Source organism: Phascolarctos cinereus, unplaced genomic scaffold (assembly GCF_003287225.1).
Source record: "Phascolarctos cinereus isolate Bilbo 61053 unplaced genomic scaffold, phaCin_HiC Scaffold_1;HRSCAF=81, whole genome shotgun sequence".
NCBI lineage: Eukaryota > Metazoa > Chordata > Mammalia > Diprotodontia > Phascolarctidae > Phascolarctos > Phascolarctos cinereus.
Window position 1 is genome coordinate 13,458,331 of NW_027555514.1, and position 17,600 is coordinate 13,475,930.

A 17,600-nucleotide genomic window follows, 5' to 3' on the forward strand; every position below is an offset into this window, starting at 1 on the left:
CACATCTCTCTACTAGAAAAATATTCAGTTGAAAACATCACTATTTTTCATTTCAGCATTAACACAACATTGCAGAGGGATTCCTGCTTTAACCCCAAGTTATTTTAAAAAATGATTTGTATTAAGCACTCTTCAAATGATATTAATTTTCTGTGGAAAATATTTTGTTTTATTTGTTAGAAGGGAGGGCACCATTGTGTATAGGGGTAAGGGGAAGCTGAGCTAGTGATAAGTGATGGGGTAATGGAGTATCAAGAAAATATTGAAAATACGCAAAAATGTGGAAGACTAAGTAAGGAACCCAAAACCAAGGACGACAGCAGTGTGACAGCCTGGTAACTGGAATAGATGCTCTTAAAAACCCTCCACAACTAACAGAATTTCATGGTGCCATGCCCAATTTTTTTTTTATTGTTCATCGTATGTATTTTTGGCAATTATTAAGTTAATAATAAAAATTTTTAAATGGTTGGCTTTTTTCTTTTACTATATTTATATGCATTATAAGACATATCCCTTGACTCAAGTCAGTAACCATTTGTGAAGTGACTGCAATGTATCAGGCATGGTGCTCACTGCTGGGAAATCAGTGGAGTCCTACAATAACTATGACCACAGAGACCTATAGTATCAACAGGAGACCTCAGAGTACAAAGTAACCATTGGAGTATGAGATAGAGCACGGTCCCGAGACCCAGAATCTGACCAAGACACCTAAGAGCAGAGGCTGGCCACTGATGAATTCAGATTATGTTTTTGGAAGCATGATTCTGTTTCATTTGAGGATCAAAAAGTACTAGGGTTTTAGTCAGTCAATAAACATTTCTTTTTCTTAAGGGACTTTGAGTCGGGTTACTAAGAAGGCAAAAAACAATCTGCAATCAAGGAGTTGAACATATAAATTGCTAGGTACAAACAAGATATATGCAGGTTGGTAGAAGATGCTCTCAGTGGGAAGATGACTGTAGCTTGGGGGACCCAGAAAGGTCTCCTGCAAAAGATGAAATTGGAGCTCAGTCTTGAAAGAATCCTGGGAGTTTTTAAAAGTCATGGGAATATTCTTCTTCCAGATGTAATTCTAACTAAATACCTGCTGCATACATGATAACATCAATAGGTGTCTGTAACTTTTCACCATGATTAGAAAGTGATGCATCAGATTGTTTTGGGGGTACATCTGACCCACGCCAATAACTTCTTGTTCTAGACTTAGGGGGGATTTGACAAGGACAGTTAATATTAAAGAAATTGGATTTCCACTGGCCAATGGTGCCACTGTGTATCATCAATTTCTGTGCTATGTTGCTGAGACTCACTTTCACCAAATGTTGTTGACACTTTTATCTGCTCCTCTGGTTTCAGAGAAGCATCGATAATTGGACTAAAACCCAGTGGAGACAGATTAATGTGGAACAGATGGATGGAGAGCTGAGAAGGTTTGCCAAGGCAAGTTCCGAAGCTGTCTACTACCACAATTTATTTTTCTCGACACCGCCTCTTTTCTGTCTTCCCCTACCCGGGCTCTGATGGGTTTTTGGCACATGGACTTGCTTAGCTTGAACACGACCATCTGAGGTGGTATTTCTTTACTATCATCCAGTCACACTCTTAACCAGAACTGTCTGTCCATGAATAGCTTGGTTCAATTTTTCTGTAGTTCATGAGTTACAAGTCACCCCTGAGGGTATGAACATTCTTCCTTGTAGTCGGTGAGGAGAGTGAAGGTGACTGGAGATGTGAAGGGCTGTACGTGGAGGTGGGAAAGGGCCTCAGATTGTGGTACCCCTTGGCTTCTTTTTTTTGGAAGCAACAACTAAGCCAAATATGGGGCACTTCTGTTGGTTCTAGAACGACTGACGGAAGTATTTCCTCTCTGGAGAGCATATGGAACCATCTAAATCCTATCCAATGTGACAAGCATCTATCAGGCACCTACTGTCACAGGACATTAGGCCAAGAACTGGGAATACAAAGAAAAGATGATGAATTCTTGCCTTTATAGAGTTTATATCCTGCTGGACAGTGGGCATGTTATATCCACTGATAAACTGAAGATAAGGTCTGATAACAGTAATGAAGAGAGCAGGTAATAAAATAGAGGAAAGCTCCTTTTGAGGACAGTACAGACTCAAAAGGATCATGGTTCTCAGGCCAGAAGGGACCTCAGAGGTCATTTAATCCAAACCACTCATTTTGCAGAAGAAAAAACTGAGTCTCAGAGAGCTCAAGGGACTTGCCAAGGTCACACAGGTCACAGGATCAGAGATACATAGTCAGAACAGACCTCAGAGGTCAAGTAGTTCAAACCTCATTTTACAGATGAAGAAACTGAGGCCTAGAGAGGTTAAGTGACTTGCTAAAATCATGAGCGTAGTAAACACCAGAGGTGAGATTTCAACTCCAGAACTGGGGCTTCTTCCAGTGTATATATTTACCTGAAATTAGAATATGATTGCACTAAGGTTTTGGGTGGGAATTGAATGATGGAAGCATCCTTAATTCTCTACTTTCTTTACATCCATAGGCACAGCTTTGCTAGGAAGTGAATGCCTTCCCACATAAAGGAAGCATATTAGCAAAAGCAAGCCAACCGTAAGACCCAAACATTACAAATTCAGAATCACAACATCTGAGAGCTGGAAGGGGCTTAATCCAGCTCACAGCTGAACAAAATTCTCTTTTCAATGTCTTTGGTCAGGATCACTCAGCCCTGGGTGGAAAACATCCAGTGAGAGAGAACTTGCTCACCCCAAGGCAGCCCATTCCTTGGTGAGAGTTAGACAACCGTCTGTCCTGCTTTGTGACTTCCACCCACTGTTACTAGTTTTGCCTGCTGGGAGCAAGCAGAAAAAGTCTAATCCCTAAAAAACCTTTTGTCTTAATTTTTTACAATTAAGATACATTTATTCATTTCTTACATCCCCTAATTGGGGGTTGGGGTCCTTGTAACAAATAAGGATAAGCATAGCCAAGCAAAAGACATTCCCATGTTAGACAATGATCCAAGACATCTCCAAAAGACTCACAATGGAAAATCCTGTCCACATCCAGACAAAGGACTATGGAGTCTGAATGCAGATCGAAGCAGACTATTTTCCCTTTTTTTGTTTTGTTCTTTCTCATGGTTATCCCTTTTTGTTCTGATTCTTCTTTCACAACATGACTAATGTGGAAATATGTTTAACATCATTGTACATGTATAACCAATATCAGATTGCTTGCTGTCTTGGGAAGGGGGCAGAGAAGGGAGGAAGAGAGAAAAATTTGGAACTCGAAATCTTACAAAAATGAGTGGTGAAAACTATCTTTACATGTAATTAGAAAAAATACTATTATTAAATGCAAAAAGAAAAGAAATTCCCACATTGGCCATGTCCAAAAATTATTTGTCTCGATCTGTTCTTTGAGTCTATCACCTCTCTGTCGGGAGGTGAGTAGCATCATCATGGGTCCTCTGGAGACACAGTTGGTCATTGGACTAATCAGCATTCTGAAATCTTTAAAAGATATGTTTTTAAAAATAATTTATTCATTTTTAGTTTTCAACATTAATTTCCATAGAATTTTGATTTTGATTACATTTTCTCCCCCCTACTTCTCCTTCCGCTCCCCAAGACGGCATGTAATCTGATACAGGTTCTACTTTCATACATATTAATATGTATTTCATACATATTTCATGCATTCATATTAAACATATTTTCCCATCAGTCATGATGTATGGAAGAATTAGAACTAATGGGAGGAGACATGAGAAAGAAGAAATAAAACAAAACAACAAAAGAAAAGGAGAGCAAATGATATGCTTCCATCTGCATTCAGACTCCATGGTTCTTTTTCTGGATGTCTTTTCCATCATGAGTGTTTTGGAGTTGTCATAGTTCCTTGCATTGTTGAGAAGAGCCTAGTCTATCAAAGTCAGTCGTTGTACAATGTGGCTTTTACCATGTACAGTGTTCTCCTGTTTATACTCATTTCACTCAGCATCAGTTCGTATAAGGCCTTCCAGGTTTTTTCTAAAGTCTGCCTGCTCATCATTTCTTATAGCACAGTAGTATTCCATTACATTCATACATCATAACTTGTTCAGCCATTCCCCAATTGATGGGCATCCTCTCAATTTCCAATTCTTGGCCACCATAAAAAGAGCTGCTATAAATATTTTTGTATGTGTGGGTCCTTTTCCCATTTTTATGATATCTTTGGGATACAGACCTAGAAGTGGGTATTGCTGGGTCAAAGGGTATGCACAATTTTATAGCCCATTGGGCATAGTTCCAAATTGCTCTCCAGAATGGCTGGATCAGTTCACAACTCCACCAACAATGCATTAGTGTTCTAATTTTTTCCACATCTTCTCCAACATTTATCATTTTCCTGTTTTGTCATGTTAGCCAATCTGATAGGGGTGATGTGGTACCTCAGAGTCGTTTTGATTTACATTTCTCTAATCAATACTGATTTAGAACATTTTTTCATATGACTATAGATAGCTTTAATTTCTTCCTCTGAAAACTGCCTATTCATATCCTTTGACCATGTATCAATTGGGGAATGACTTGTATTCTTATACATTTGACTCAGTTCTCTAGATATTTTAGAAATGAGGCCCTCATCAGAGACACTGGCAGGAAAAGTCATTTCCCCGCTTTCGGCTTCCCTTCCAGTCTTGGTTGCACTGAGTTTGTTTGTGCAAAAGCTTTTCAATTTAAGTTGGTCAACATCATCCATCTGGCATTTCATAACGCTCTCTGTCTCTTGTTTGGTCATGAATTCTTCCCTTCTCCATAGATGTGACAGGTAAACTATTCCTTGCTCTCCTAGTTTCCTTATAGTATTAGTTTTTATATCAAAATATTATGCCCATTTTGACTTTATCTTGGTAAAGAGTGTAAGATATTGTTCTGTGGCCAATTTCTGCCACACTCTTTTCCAGTTTCCCCAGCAGTTTTGTGAGTTCTTATCCCAGAATATTGAGTTCTTATCCCAGAAGCTGGGGTCTTTGGAAGTTGTTGTTCTTATACTCATTCTTCTCCTGGTTCTACTCACTTCCCTCTGCATCATTTCACACAAGTTTTCCAGGTTTCCCTGAAACTTTCCTTTTTATCATTTCTTAGAGTACAAGTGGATACCATAATTTGTTCAGCCATGTCCCAAATGATGGGCACCCCAACACCAATTTCTAATCTCTCTTCCACAGAGAAGATAGCAGTTATTTTGTCCTCTGGTCCCCCAAATCTTCTCTTATCCATGCTAAATGTTCCCAGATCCTTCAATCAATCTTTATATGTTATAGTGTTGAGACCTTTCACTAGTGGGTCACTGAGCATTTATTAAGTGCTTCCAATGTTTTAGTCACTGGGCTAAGGGCTAGGGATATAAAGGAAAGCAAAAAAACCATAACTGTTCTCAAGGAGCTTACAGTCTGATGGGGGAAATAACATATAAATCATTAGAGACAAATAAGCATGTATGCACACATCTATGTGTCATATACAGTCATTTGAAAGTAAATAGAGAAGGAATACAGTCATATTGAGGGGAACATCTTGCTTTACTCTTTATAGAAGTCTCTAGTTTATCAATGCTCCCTAAAATGCAGCAATCACAAATGGTCCATGGCATTTCTTTGGTTAGACATAAGAGACAACGACAGTGAAGATGACAACAATAATGATGATGATGACAAACTCTAGAACATTCCAAGAGCTGCTTGCAGTCCCTAACCAAAACATTTCATTGATCTTACATGCTTTCATTTCCTTGCACTGAAGTTGAGAAAGTGTTTCTTCCACAGATGAGAAGATAATGATGATAACAATAATAACTAGAATGTATTTAATGCTCTAAGATTTGCGAAGTACTTTACAATTCTCATCTCCTTTGATCCTCCCAACAACCTTGGGAGTAGGTGCTATTATTATGTTTTATAGACGAGAAAGCTAAAGTAAACAGAGCTTAAGGGAATTGCCCAGGGTCACACAGCTAGAAGGAGTCTAAGGCTAGATTTGAACTTAGGTCCTCCTGACTCCAGGCCCAATGATTAATCCACTGCACAACAAAATACAGGAGAGATGGTTTAACAATTTGCAACAATCTCTATTCCTCAGGACATATGGTCACTCGATAAGGAAGTCCGCTTCTGGGATGCTTACTTGGGACTGGACTTGATGGTGAAGAACCTGCTGGCATCTCTGAGGGCAGTGATGGAGTTACAGAACCCAGCCATCAGGGAGAGGCATTGGCACCAACTGATGGATGTCACAGGGGTGAGGATCTCGTGAAGTCAGCCAGTTCAGGAGCATGATGAGGGCACTGAAGTATTCCTTGAAAGCTACCTTCTGGCAGGAAATAAGGAAGGTGCCTGGGGGGTGTTGATCAACATTGAGGCAGGAGTACCATGGAAAGTGGAGCCTGGGGAAAGATGGAAGGTAGCTGCGATCACTTTCATCATCCATCAGGAGAAGTGGCTCACCATGATGTGGAGAAATGCTTCTAATAGCACAGCTGTTTTATTGTCTAAAGATACTTGATTTTACATAAGTCTCCATGTTGGTTAAAGTTACTTTTCTTGTTCTTCCAAATCTCATGGCTGTTTTTTTCCCCCTCAGTTTTATTAATAACTTTTTTTTTATCACAATCAGTTCTTGAAACATCACTTACCCCATCCTAGAACCAAACCCTTCCTTTTAACAAAGAACAATTAAGCAAAAATACCCAATATAATGAGCTCATTTACCAGTTGGTGCAATATTCTGCCCTAATGGTTCCCCAGCTGAGAGAGGAATGACATATATCATGATCTGCTTATCACAGTCTGTGTTTGTGTGTGGTTTTGTTTGTTCCTTAAGAAAGAAAAGGGACCAAACTTACAGAAAACTTCACTCTGAACATCAGGGAAGCAACCCTTCTTATGAGTTTGAAATGGATGAGACTATTGAACATTGTGACAGAAATGTCAGAGAGTAGACTTCTTGCTTTTAAGTTGAGAAGTGAGAACTATGATGTAGGGTTAGTTAATGAGATGGAGAAGGAAATGATGAACCTGTCCAAGATCTTTGCTGAGAAAACCCCCAACTGGGTCACAGAGAGTAGGGCATAACTGAGTGAACAAAGAGAGATCTCAGGGAAAAGATCAGGGTCTCTGGGATAGTCAGCAAAAGAGGTCTTTAACAGGCATGGTGGATGGTACAGGCTCCAGCTAGCTTTTGTTCCCCAAAGAACCTCTGTGGGGTTTTTGTGCAAGAGAAATGTGTAGAAATTCTAATGTTAGGCTTTAAAATAAGAATCCTAGATCAATTTATTGACAAAGTCTTGGTGAAATTAAAGAAATGACTGGAAATCTTGTTAAATGACTCCAGTAGTTTAGAATGAAAGACAAGTGAGACAATCGCTGTGTTCTTGGGATGTAAATCGGATGTTAACAAGTGACTTGGGTGATCCTTCTGTAATGGGCTTTGTAGACAGAAGAGATGAGAGAAGTGTGTGGTAAAAGAAAGGAAAAGCATGCTGTCAGCACTGAGGCTGCCTCTTTCTCAGTGACTACATGTCTTGAATTCAGTGTCTTTCAGACTGTGAAGTGAGGAACTCTGAAACATCTCAGTTTTTTTTTTAAATGAACCTTTTGTACTTTGTTAATAAGCCTTAAAAATCATAATTTTGGAGGATTTGATGACCACAGTTTTTCCAACATTTTGTCTAGACTGAAAGATTCTGCTATTATTCGAGTATTTAACAGTCACACCTAGGGCCTCGAGGCCATGTGGGACCCTCTAGGTCCTCAAGTGCTGCCCTTTCAATCCAAACTTCACAGAACAAATACCCTTAATATAAGGGTTTGTCAAAGACTAGGAAAAGGGCTGAACTTGAGGGCCTAGAGGGCCACGTGTGGGCTCTAGGCCGTAGGTTCCCCACCCCTGCTTCTAGTCCTTACGCATATCTAGGAACCAAGGCTGAGTTCCATCTGAAATTTAGAGAAAGGCAACATGGTATAGGAGAGCAAGTGTTGGACTGGGAACTGGAGAACCCAGTTCTGTTTTTGCATCTGTCTTAACAAGGGGTGTGGCCTTAGGCCCTGGTTTCCTAATCTGGAAAATGCCTGGGTTGGACTCCATGGTCTCTCAACTCCCTTCATCCTCAGTCTGTGTTTTTATATATGTTAATTGTCATCCTGACTGATTCCTTTGACCTTTTGTTAAGCTAACTTTAGAAAAAACGTTTTCTTGAATTCCTTTTTTTATACACAAAATAGATATATTCTGTGATGAATGTTACCCCTACCCAGCTTCCCAATAGAACTGTCCCTTGTAATAAAGACAAACATGGCACTCTCCCTGCTAGCATGCGCACTGGTGGGCACCCCTAAGCCCCCATCTCTGTGCAAAGAAGGCCGTGCATTTCATTACTTGTTCTCCAGCAGCAAGGTTGGTCATTGTATCTAATCCATACTTGACTGCCACTTAGGGCTGCTTCTGTTTATGTCATTGGGGTCATTTTGGAGGCTTGCCTTCTTGGTTTGGCTCTCTTCCTTCTGTAACAATACTTCCAAGTCTTCCTATGTTTCTCTGAATTTTTCATATCACACAATAATATTTCATTGCATCATTCTGTCACAATTTGTCCAGTCAATGGCACCTCCTTTGTTTCATTTTTTACTATCACAGAACTTGCTGCAAAGAATATTTGATCACATGTGAGACCTTTCCATTGCTGACCTCAGAGTGTGTGCCTGCTGGTGCCATTGCTAAGTCAAAGGACATATACATATATGCATACGTTGTATATATTCCTATAGACATGTGTGTATACATGTGAGTATAGCTGAGAGCTTTTGTCACATGATCCCAAATTGGTTTTTAGGAAAGGTTGGACAAATTCACAGTGCCATCACTGGTATACTAGAATGCTTGCCTTCCGTCACTCAATCACCAGGCATTTTATTACACATATACATCGGTGTACCAGGCACTGCCTTTCCACAGCCTCACCAGCATTTACTACTTCGATCTTCCTTGCCTCTGCTAATTCAATGGGCATGAGGTAAAGCCTCAGAGTTGTTTAATGTTTTTCTCTTATTAGTGAGGTGGCCTCTTGCTCCCTTTCAAGGCTTCTAACACTCCACTCTCTTCTACCCATTCTATGTTTCCCTTTCCTTACACCCAACATTCCATCCACCAACTCTGGGCCCTTCTGCTTGGCACATGGTGAAAGCTTGTCAATGACATGGTCAATGACTGACTGACCATTCCCCATTCCTGTAACGATCTCCTTCTTCTCTTCTACCTCTTAGCTTCCTTCAAGATTAAGCTCCAATCTCCCCTTCTGCAGGAAGTCTTCCCCAGTCTCTCTAGCTGCTACTGCTTTCCCACTGTGATGACCTTCCATCTACACTGGACTATACACTCTCATTGTTTCCTTCATTAGAATGTGAGCTCCTTGAGGGCAGGGACCTTGTTTTTGCCTTCTTCATGTCCCCGGAGCTTAGCACAGTGCCTGGAACATAGTAGGTGCTTAACAAGTAGTTTGAGCTCTCACTTGGAGCATTTTTTCATATGGCTGTTGATGATTTGTATGTTTTGACAAATGTGCATTCTTCTACTTATCAATTGAGGTTTGCCTCTTAGCTATTAAGCTACCTTTAAAAATATGTGTTTAGATTTCAGATTTTTCTTGTTGGTTTCTTCTTTTCACTAGGTTAAGTTCTCAATCAATGAAGGTACAGTTTTGGCAGACTTATTGGGACTACAACTACATAAAGTGGAAGATGAAGTCCAGAGTATTGTGGACAAAGCTGTGAAGGAGCTGGGGACTGAAAAGGTAGAATTTTCTGATTTTCATCCTCATGTTCTTGATGGTGGCCTATTTCTGTACAAAAAAATGCATACTCAGGGAAAAGTGCCTATGGCATGGTAGAAAATGCACTGGATTACTACTGTTCTATAAGAAATGATGAGCAGGTGGATTTCAGAAAATCTTGGAAAGACTTACATGAACTGCTGCTGAATGAAGTGAGCAGAACCAAGAGAACATTGTATACAGTAACAGCAACACTGTGAGATGACTAACTTTGATAGACTTATCTCTTCTTATTAATGCAAGGATCTCAGGCATCTCCTAAAGTCTCATGATGGAAAATGCTATCCCCATCCAGAGAAAGAACTGTGGAGTCTGAATGCTGATAGACGCATACTATTTTCACTTTGTTTTTCCTTTCTCATGGTTTTCTCATTTTGTTCTGATTCTTCTTTAACAACATGACTAATGTGGAAATATGTTTAGCATGATTGTACATGTATGGCCTACGTCAGATTGCTTGCTGTCTTGGGGAAGGGAAGGAGAAAAATTTGAAACTCAAAATCTTACAAAAATGAATGTCAAAAACTATCTTTACAAGTAATTGGAAAAAAATAAAATATTAAGTGCAATAAAAGAAAAAAGAAAATGCACTGAATTGGATATGAAGGTTTAAATCTTGGCACTTTCAGCTAGGTGGCAAAGTAAATAGAGCACTGGGCCTGGAGTCAGGAGAAGCTGAGTTCAAACCTGGCCTCAGACACTTATTAGCTGTGTGACCCTGCGCAAGTCACTTAATCCTGTTTGCCTCAGTTTCCTCATCTGTAAAATGAGCTGGATAGGAAATGCAAACCAATCCAGTCTCTCTTCCAAGAAACCCCAAATGGAACCATGAAGAGTCAGACATGACTGAAATGACTGAACAACAATTTTCAATTACTAAACTGTGAGTTATCTCAGATGAGTCACTGAAGTTTTCTGAGCCTTAGTGTCTTCGTTTGTAAAACAGGTATAATATACGTGCACCACTTACCTCTCCTGGTCCTTAGGAAGAAAACACTTCTTATAAATTTTAAAGAAGCCAAGCTTGTCCTAGCTCTGAGAGGCAGAAGCCTGGTGCCTTGAAAGTGAGCTCTGCTCTTAGGCTCTGCCAGAATCATTGGTTTCTTCACACCTCAGTGTCATGATTCATGCAATGGGAGTAATCACATGTAACCTGGATATTCTTTGGAATTTGCAAAATGCTTTGACAGTGAAGTCTGTTTTATATGATACTAAGCCAGCCAATTCATCCTGTTTCTAAACAGATTCTTACTGAGATCAGCTATACTTGGTCCACGATGGAGTTTTCGTATGAAGACCACTACCGAACAGGCATCCCTTTACTAAAATCTGATGAACAACTTTTTGAGACTTTAGAACACAATCAAGTAAGATGCCTTTCTCTCACCCCTCCTTCCTTTACAGAAACAGTATTCTTTTTAAATGGAGATTTGAGACTTTTGAGCTCCAAGATTGAACAAGAACATAGATTTTCCCAGAATTCAGTGAACATTTCTGGTCCCAAGTCAGGACAACCTCATATCCTATGTATTTTTCCAACAGCTGCAGAGCCACATGGTCCTATTTACCACTGACACATTTACACGAGGGAGAGATTTACTTGCGTTGTTCATTCCAGCAAGAGACTTTTAAATGTGTGCCGAGTGACTTGCACTTCGTTATAATCGCGTTTGCTGCTTGTAATTGCATGCCCTCCTTCTTAGGTTCAGTTGCAGACGATCCTACAAAGCAAGTACGTGGAATATTTCATCGAGCAAGCCTCGGGTTGGCAAAAGAAGTTAAATGCAGCAGATGCCATCATCTTCCTTTGGTTGGAAGTCCAACGGACCTGGTCTCATTTGGAGAGCATCTTTATAGGCTCTGAGGACATCCGAATCCAGCTCGATGAAGATGCAAGAAGATTTGATGGCATTGACACTGACTTTAAGGTAGCATGAGGATGCTGTCAGATGTTTTCAGGGGATGAGAGCAGAGATGAAGTAGCCAAGGCTTCTTAACTGTGGCTCATCTCTTCACTAACCCAAAGATAGAAGAGGTGGAAGGAACCTCAAAGGCCACTAATCCAACTTCCCCATTTTATGGATGAGGAAACTGAGATCTAGAGACAGCTTAAGTCATCGTCCCCAAAGCTATATGGGTGGGAGCAACAGATACAGAATCATAGTGTTATAGAATCATAGAACCAGAAATGAAAGGAATCTTAGAGTACAACTTCTTCCTCATTTTATGGATGAGGAAACTGAGACCCTAACAGGCGAGATACCTTGCTTAAAACTAGGTGGGGTGGTATGTGGCACATGAAACATGATAGGATCATGGGATACTAGACCAAAGCTGGAAAGGACTTCAGAGTCAGCTAGTCCAACCCTCCTTACAGAGAAGAAAACTGAGACTCAAGGAAGTTGTGAGTTGCCCAAGGTCACATACAGAGAGTAAACATGAGAGGCAGGATTGAAACACAAGTCCTCTGAGCCCTGAGCGTCCTTCCGTGATGGTCTTTGAGGCCTCCTTGCACTTAAAAAATCCATCACCCAGTGGCCAGTGCAGTGGCAAACCACTGTGAACTTAGCAAGGCTGGTCCTGAGATGCCAAACACACAGTATGAGTCATTGCAGGAGGCTGACGCCTCTATCAGTCTGTGGCCACCTCCATACCACAGAGATGCATCATGAGAGATTCCTGGAAGACTGCAAAGGCAATTAAGGTTTTTTTTTAAAAAAAGCCCTGACTTAAAGAATAATTGGCCCACATCCTCAGCCATCACCAAGTTGTGAGATACAGTCTTTTCTTCCTCCATCTCCCCCTGGGGCCATTTCTTTCTCCCATTTTGAAGCAGGGCAAAGTGTGACCAATTTTTTTCTGTGCTATGTATCTATGCCCTGTTTACTGTGATGTGTACTAGGCAGCTTCTGAAGACTGGTTATTAATTCCCTTCCTTTTTTGTTTGATTATTTTGGTAGAAGCAATGATGTTGGGTACTGCCAGGAATGGTGGTGATACTCAAAGGATTTCTTCAGGGAGAAAGCATCTAGCCTTGTTCCTTATGAAATTTGTGATCTCTTTCAATCAACAGATGCTAATTAAATGCCAACTATATGTCAAGCACTGTGCTGACCACTAGGGATACAAGTAAAGTCACCACTGCACTCAAGGAGTTTATGTCCTGTCACAGGAGATGTCAAGTAGATATAAAGCCTGTACAAGATGGGTGGCCAGGTGGTGCAGTGGATAGAGTGCCAGGCCACAATCAGAAAGACCTGAGTTCAAAGCCGACCTCAGATACTAGCTATGTGTCCCTGGAGAAGTTACTTTACTCTGTTCGCCTCAGTTTCCTCATCTGTAAAAATGAGCTAGAGAAGGAAATAGCAAAGCACTATAGCCTCTTTGTCAAGAGAACCCCAAATAGGGTCGTGAAGAGTGAGACATGACTGAAACAACTGAACCACAAAGTAAAAGACAGACCCAAGGGATGTTTGGAGGGGAGGACTTCACTAGCCAGAGCCATCAGGAAAGGCAGAAGGTGGGGGTGGGGCTGGAGCTGAGGGATGCTGGGAAGCAGAAGTCAGGAGGGAGTACGCTCTAGGCACCAGGGACGCAGACAGCTTGAAGCCCAGCAGAGAAAGGAGCAGGCTTAGAGAAAACCTTGATGCTGATGCCTGACTCACATTCTTCCGTGCAGGAATTGCTGTTTGACACCGCAAAGATGAAAAATGCTTTGAAAGCAACGGGGCGACCCAACCTGTATGAAAAACTGAAGAACTTGCAAGACAGGTGAGGCTGAATGGAGAATATGGAAATAGTCACTAATGGGCTCATAGCTCTGCAAGGTTTGAGGAGCACTTCTTGGGTCCATTATACCGTGTCTCAGCCTTACTACAACCCCTGAGGCCAATTCTAGGGTAAGCGCTAATAGTTCTTTAAGGTTTACACCATGCTTTATGTATGTTATCTTTTTTGATCCTCACAACAGACCTAAGTAAGTGCTCTTATCATCTTCATTTTACAGATGAGGAAACTGAGGCATAGAAAGGTCAAGCGACTTGCCCTGAGCCACACAGGTAGTCAATGTTTGAGGCCAGATTTAAATTTAGGTCTTCCTGACTCCAGGCCCAGAGCTCTATGAATGCTTCCAAGCTGCGCATATTTTACAGATGTGGAAGCTGAGGCTCAGAGAGGGCTAAGTGACTTTGGTTATGGGGATATACTGCTAAATGTGCCAGAGGGGTGACTCTAACTTGGGCCTTCCAGACTCTTCTTGACTCTGTGGCCAGCACCCAGGCCTCTCCAAGGTGAAGTCTAGAATGTTGCAGGGCACATTTAAGCAAATTTAAATATGAATCAAATGAAATCAAAGTGAGTCCCTCCTCCTGAAATCCTAGGCTGAAGATCATAGAGTGATTTCTCTAGCAGCAAAGAAAGCAATCTGTTTCCTTGTTGGGAACATACAGGTGTGCTGCTTTAAACAGAAAAAAAAGTTCGTTTTAATCCAAGAACCTGTTTTGTTACAGGGGTTACCCAGCCTCACACGGGAGCAGCTCAGTAAATGTTTGTTGAATAGAATCAAACTAGAGGCAGAACATAAAATGAAATTAATTCTCCAACAGAAATAATGTTCACAGTTGAAATAGACTTTGATTAAAAGGGGGAGGCAGTAAGATTTCTGAAGGAGTTAATTATTTCTGATTAAATTCCATGGAAACTAGCAGTGCCTTGAGCCCTACTCAGAGGCCAGGCCCAGGAGCAATGTAACAGAAAAGGGAAATAAGGCCCACCCCCCTCCCATGCCAATAAACAAACTTCTGAGGATTGAATCAGTCCAATGGAGAGTGAGCTGCCCTGGAGGCTGGGAGGGGATATCCTCTCCCTGGAGGCCAATCAGTTAATATGTAAGTATTAGCTTAGGGTGTTGGGTGCTGGGATACAGGGACAAAAGCTGCTGACCACTTGTTGGGGGTGCTGTTGGAGGGATTCATGAGGATGGAAGAGATGGCCCCTGTCAGCTCTGAGATGACGGAATTTGGAATTTTGTGCATCCATCTCTGCTGCCTGTTATAGGGTGGAGGAGCTAGGTAGGAAGGGGGTGGGGGAGGGAGACAGAGCTGTGTTTTTACTTCTCTAAGTAATGCAGGTCCACTCCTGATCATACCCTTAGCATGACTGGAGCTGGGTGGCCCTCCGAGCCATGATGTGTCTGACATGGGACTTAACCCCGGGTCTTTCTGGTTCTCCAAACATGACACCATGCTTGAATAAGGGGAGGAAACAGTGGAAACCTGTTTGGATGGCGGGTTCATCATTGGGATTCCCCAGAGCACTGGGAGCTTATTATATCCATTGGTACTCTGGAGAGCGTCTGTAGGGCAGCCTAATGGTCTCTCTGGAGAAACTGCCACCAATAATAACATGATAAAGCATAATTGTAATAATGATAACAGTATAGACATCGTGTGGCAGAGTAGATAAAGAGGCAACCTTGGAGTCCAGACAACTCGGGCTCAGGGTGCTGAACAAGCACAAGCTGATGTCAGATTTCCAGGGTGAGCATTTATGCCTGGAAAACTGGCCAGTGCTTCAAATCAAGGCTGAATTAATTATTTGTTGTTGTTGAGTCCTTAGACTGAACATGATGGAGAAAATATTAATGATGCAGATTAAACCTTGGAAGTGGGTCATGTGGACCTTTTTTAGGAGAGCCAGTTGTTAAACATTTACTAGCACACCCCCGCCTGTGTACCAGCCCTCCCTTTGACACAGACCAGCTGTGGGATCCTGGGCAGTGACCGCGCTGCTTCCTAAGGCTCTAAGTTGTGGGCAGGCATCCACCAGCATTGGTTGTCCTTCTGTAGAGACAGGAGCCGTCTGGGTTAAGGATCACTCTCCAAGAAGATGGTGGGAGAGGAAGAATGGGGAGCCCTCCCTCTTTGGGGCCAGGGAAGGAAGGTCCTGGGTTGAGAAATAAGCCGCTGGCCCAGACCCAGTGTGTCATTTCTCTTCTGTTTTGCAGGCTCATTCTTTGTGAAAAAGCTCTCTCTGAATACCTGGAGACCAAGCGCCTGGCTTTCCCTCGGTTCTACTTTGTCTCTTCTGCTCACTTGCTTGACATTCTCTCCAACGGGAACCAGCCAAAGCGGGTAATGTCCCCCCTGCTTCCCCTGCTGGGACCGAGCGTCCCGTGATGGGACATTTAGTGGGGGCAGAGTTTTGGTATGCCCTGCTGGCTCCCACAGGGCAGAGGTGTGGCTGAGAAAAGCAGGAATTCTGTCAGAAGAGGCAGTGTGGGGTGGTGTGGAGTCAGGGAGGGTTTGTGTCCTGCCTCCAACACCTCCTAGTTGGGTGACCCTGGGCCAGTCACTTTCCTGCTCTCTAAAGAACAATTTTCCAAGAAACCTCAGAGATCATCTGATCCAACCCCCTCATTTTATAGATGAGAAAACTGTGTGACCTTCCCAAGGTCACATAGGTAAGATGGGAGAGCCAGGATTCAAATACAGTTCAAATTTTGACTCGGAATCAGCTACTCTCTCCACTGTACACATGACCATGCCTCCAATTCAGTCAATAGGTATTTATTAAGCACCTATTAGGTACCTGGCATGATCCTTGGCACTGGGGATGCCAAGATAAGAATGAATAAACCAATGGTTCCCTTCAAGAGCCTTACATCTGGTTGGCAAGAAACACACATTACACAGATAATTAAATACAGTTCATACATGTATGGATATACATATGTATATACACATGCACATACATATTTATAATTATATATTTTATATAAATAGCTAAAATAAAGATATAAGTAGAGTTTACATGTAAAATAAATATATACTTATTTATTTATACGTTTTTTTGGTTTTTGTTTAGTCATTTTCAGTCCTGTCTGATTCTCTTTTTTTGGTGAGGTAATTGGGGTTAAGTGACTTTCCCAGTCACACAGCTAGTGGGTGTTATGTGTCTGAGGCCGGATTTGAACTCAGGTCCTCCGAACTCCAGAGATGGTGCTCTATCCACTGCACCACCTAGCTGCCCCAATGTCTGATTCTTCATGACCCTATTTGGGGTCTTCTTGGCAGAGATCCTGGAGTGGTTTGCCATTTTCTTCTCCAGCCCATTTTACAAAGAAGGAAACAGGCAAACAGAGTTAAGGGACTTGCCCAGGGTGACCAGCTAATAAATGTCTGAGGCTGGATTTGAACTCATGAAGATGTTTTCTTGACTTCAGGCCTGGTACTCTGTCCACTGCACCACCTGGCTGCCCATGCATATACATACCTACACGTGTGTCACATATGCATACATACGGATGATATATATACATGTGTAAGTTCATGCATATATGTATATACTTAAATATATTATCTATACTTAAAACTACAGAGTAATTGGAGGGGGGGGTCAGGAAAAGCCTCACACAGGAGGGCCGTACTGGAGCTGAACCCTGTAGGGAGCTAAGAATTTTAAGGGGCCAAGGGGGAGGGCAAGGGCTCTTTCAGGTGCAGTCACAGTCAGAGCTGTGGAGGAGGGAGCTGAGAGGCCAAAGGCTGGAGGGGAAGAAAGGCTGCTTTGATTAGAATGCAGCGTACCTGAGGGGTCTGGAGTCTGATTGTGAAGGGTTTAATGCTGGATGGAGGACAGTGTGTTTTATTGTCACAGTGCTAGGGAGCCACAGAAACTTCTTGAGTAGAGAAGGGCAGTGGACAGACCTGTACTTCATGAATATCAGGAGATATAAATTATGAATCTCT

The 17,600-nt window shown here is 41.9% G+C and overlaps 1 protein-coding gene across 1 annotated transcript in view; it reads left to right on the top strand.

Moving 5' to 3' along the window:
- Positions 1 to 17,600, top strand: part of DNAH11 (dynein axonemal heavy chain 11) — a 320,191-nt gene that overhangs the window by 80,781 nt on the left and 221,810 nt on the right. Inside the window, exons 22-28 of the mRNA XM_078150757.1 lie at positions 1,363 to 1,461; positions 6,111 to 6,269; positions 9,694 to 9,816; positions 11,100 to 11,222; positions 11,559 to 11,783; positions 13,535 to 13,626; positions 15,860 to 15,986. Of these exons, the coding sequence (XP_078006883.1) occupies positions 1,363 to 1,461; positions 6,111 to 6,269; positions 9,694 to 9,816; positions 11,100 to 11,222; positions 11,559 to 11,783; positions 13,535 to 13,626; positions 15,860 to 15,986 (948 nt within the window). The remainder of the gene's footprint in view (positions 1 to 1,362; positions 1,462 to 6,110; positions 6,270 to 9,693; positions 9,817 to 11,099; positions 11,223 to 11,558; positions 11,784 to 13,534; positions 13,627 to 15,859; positions 15,987 to 17,600) is intronic.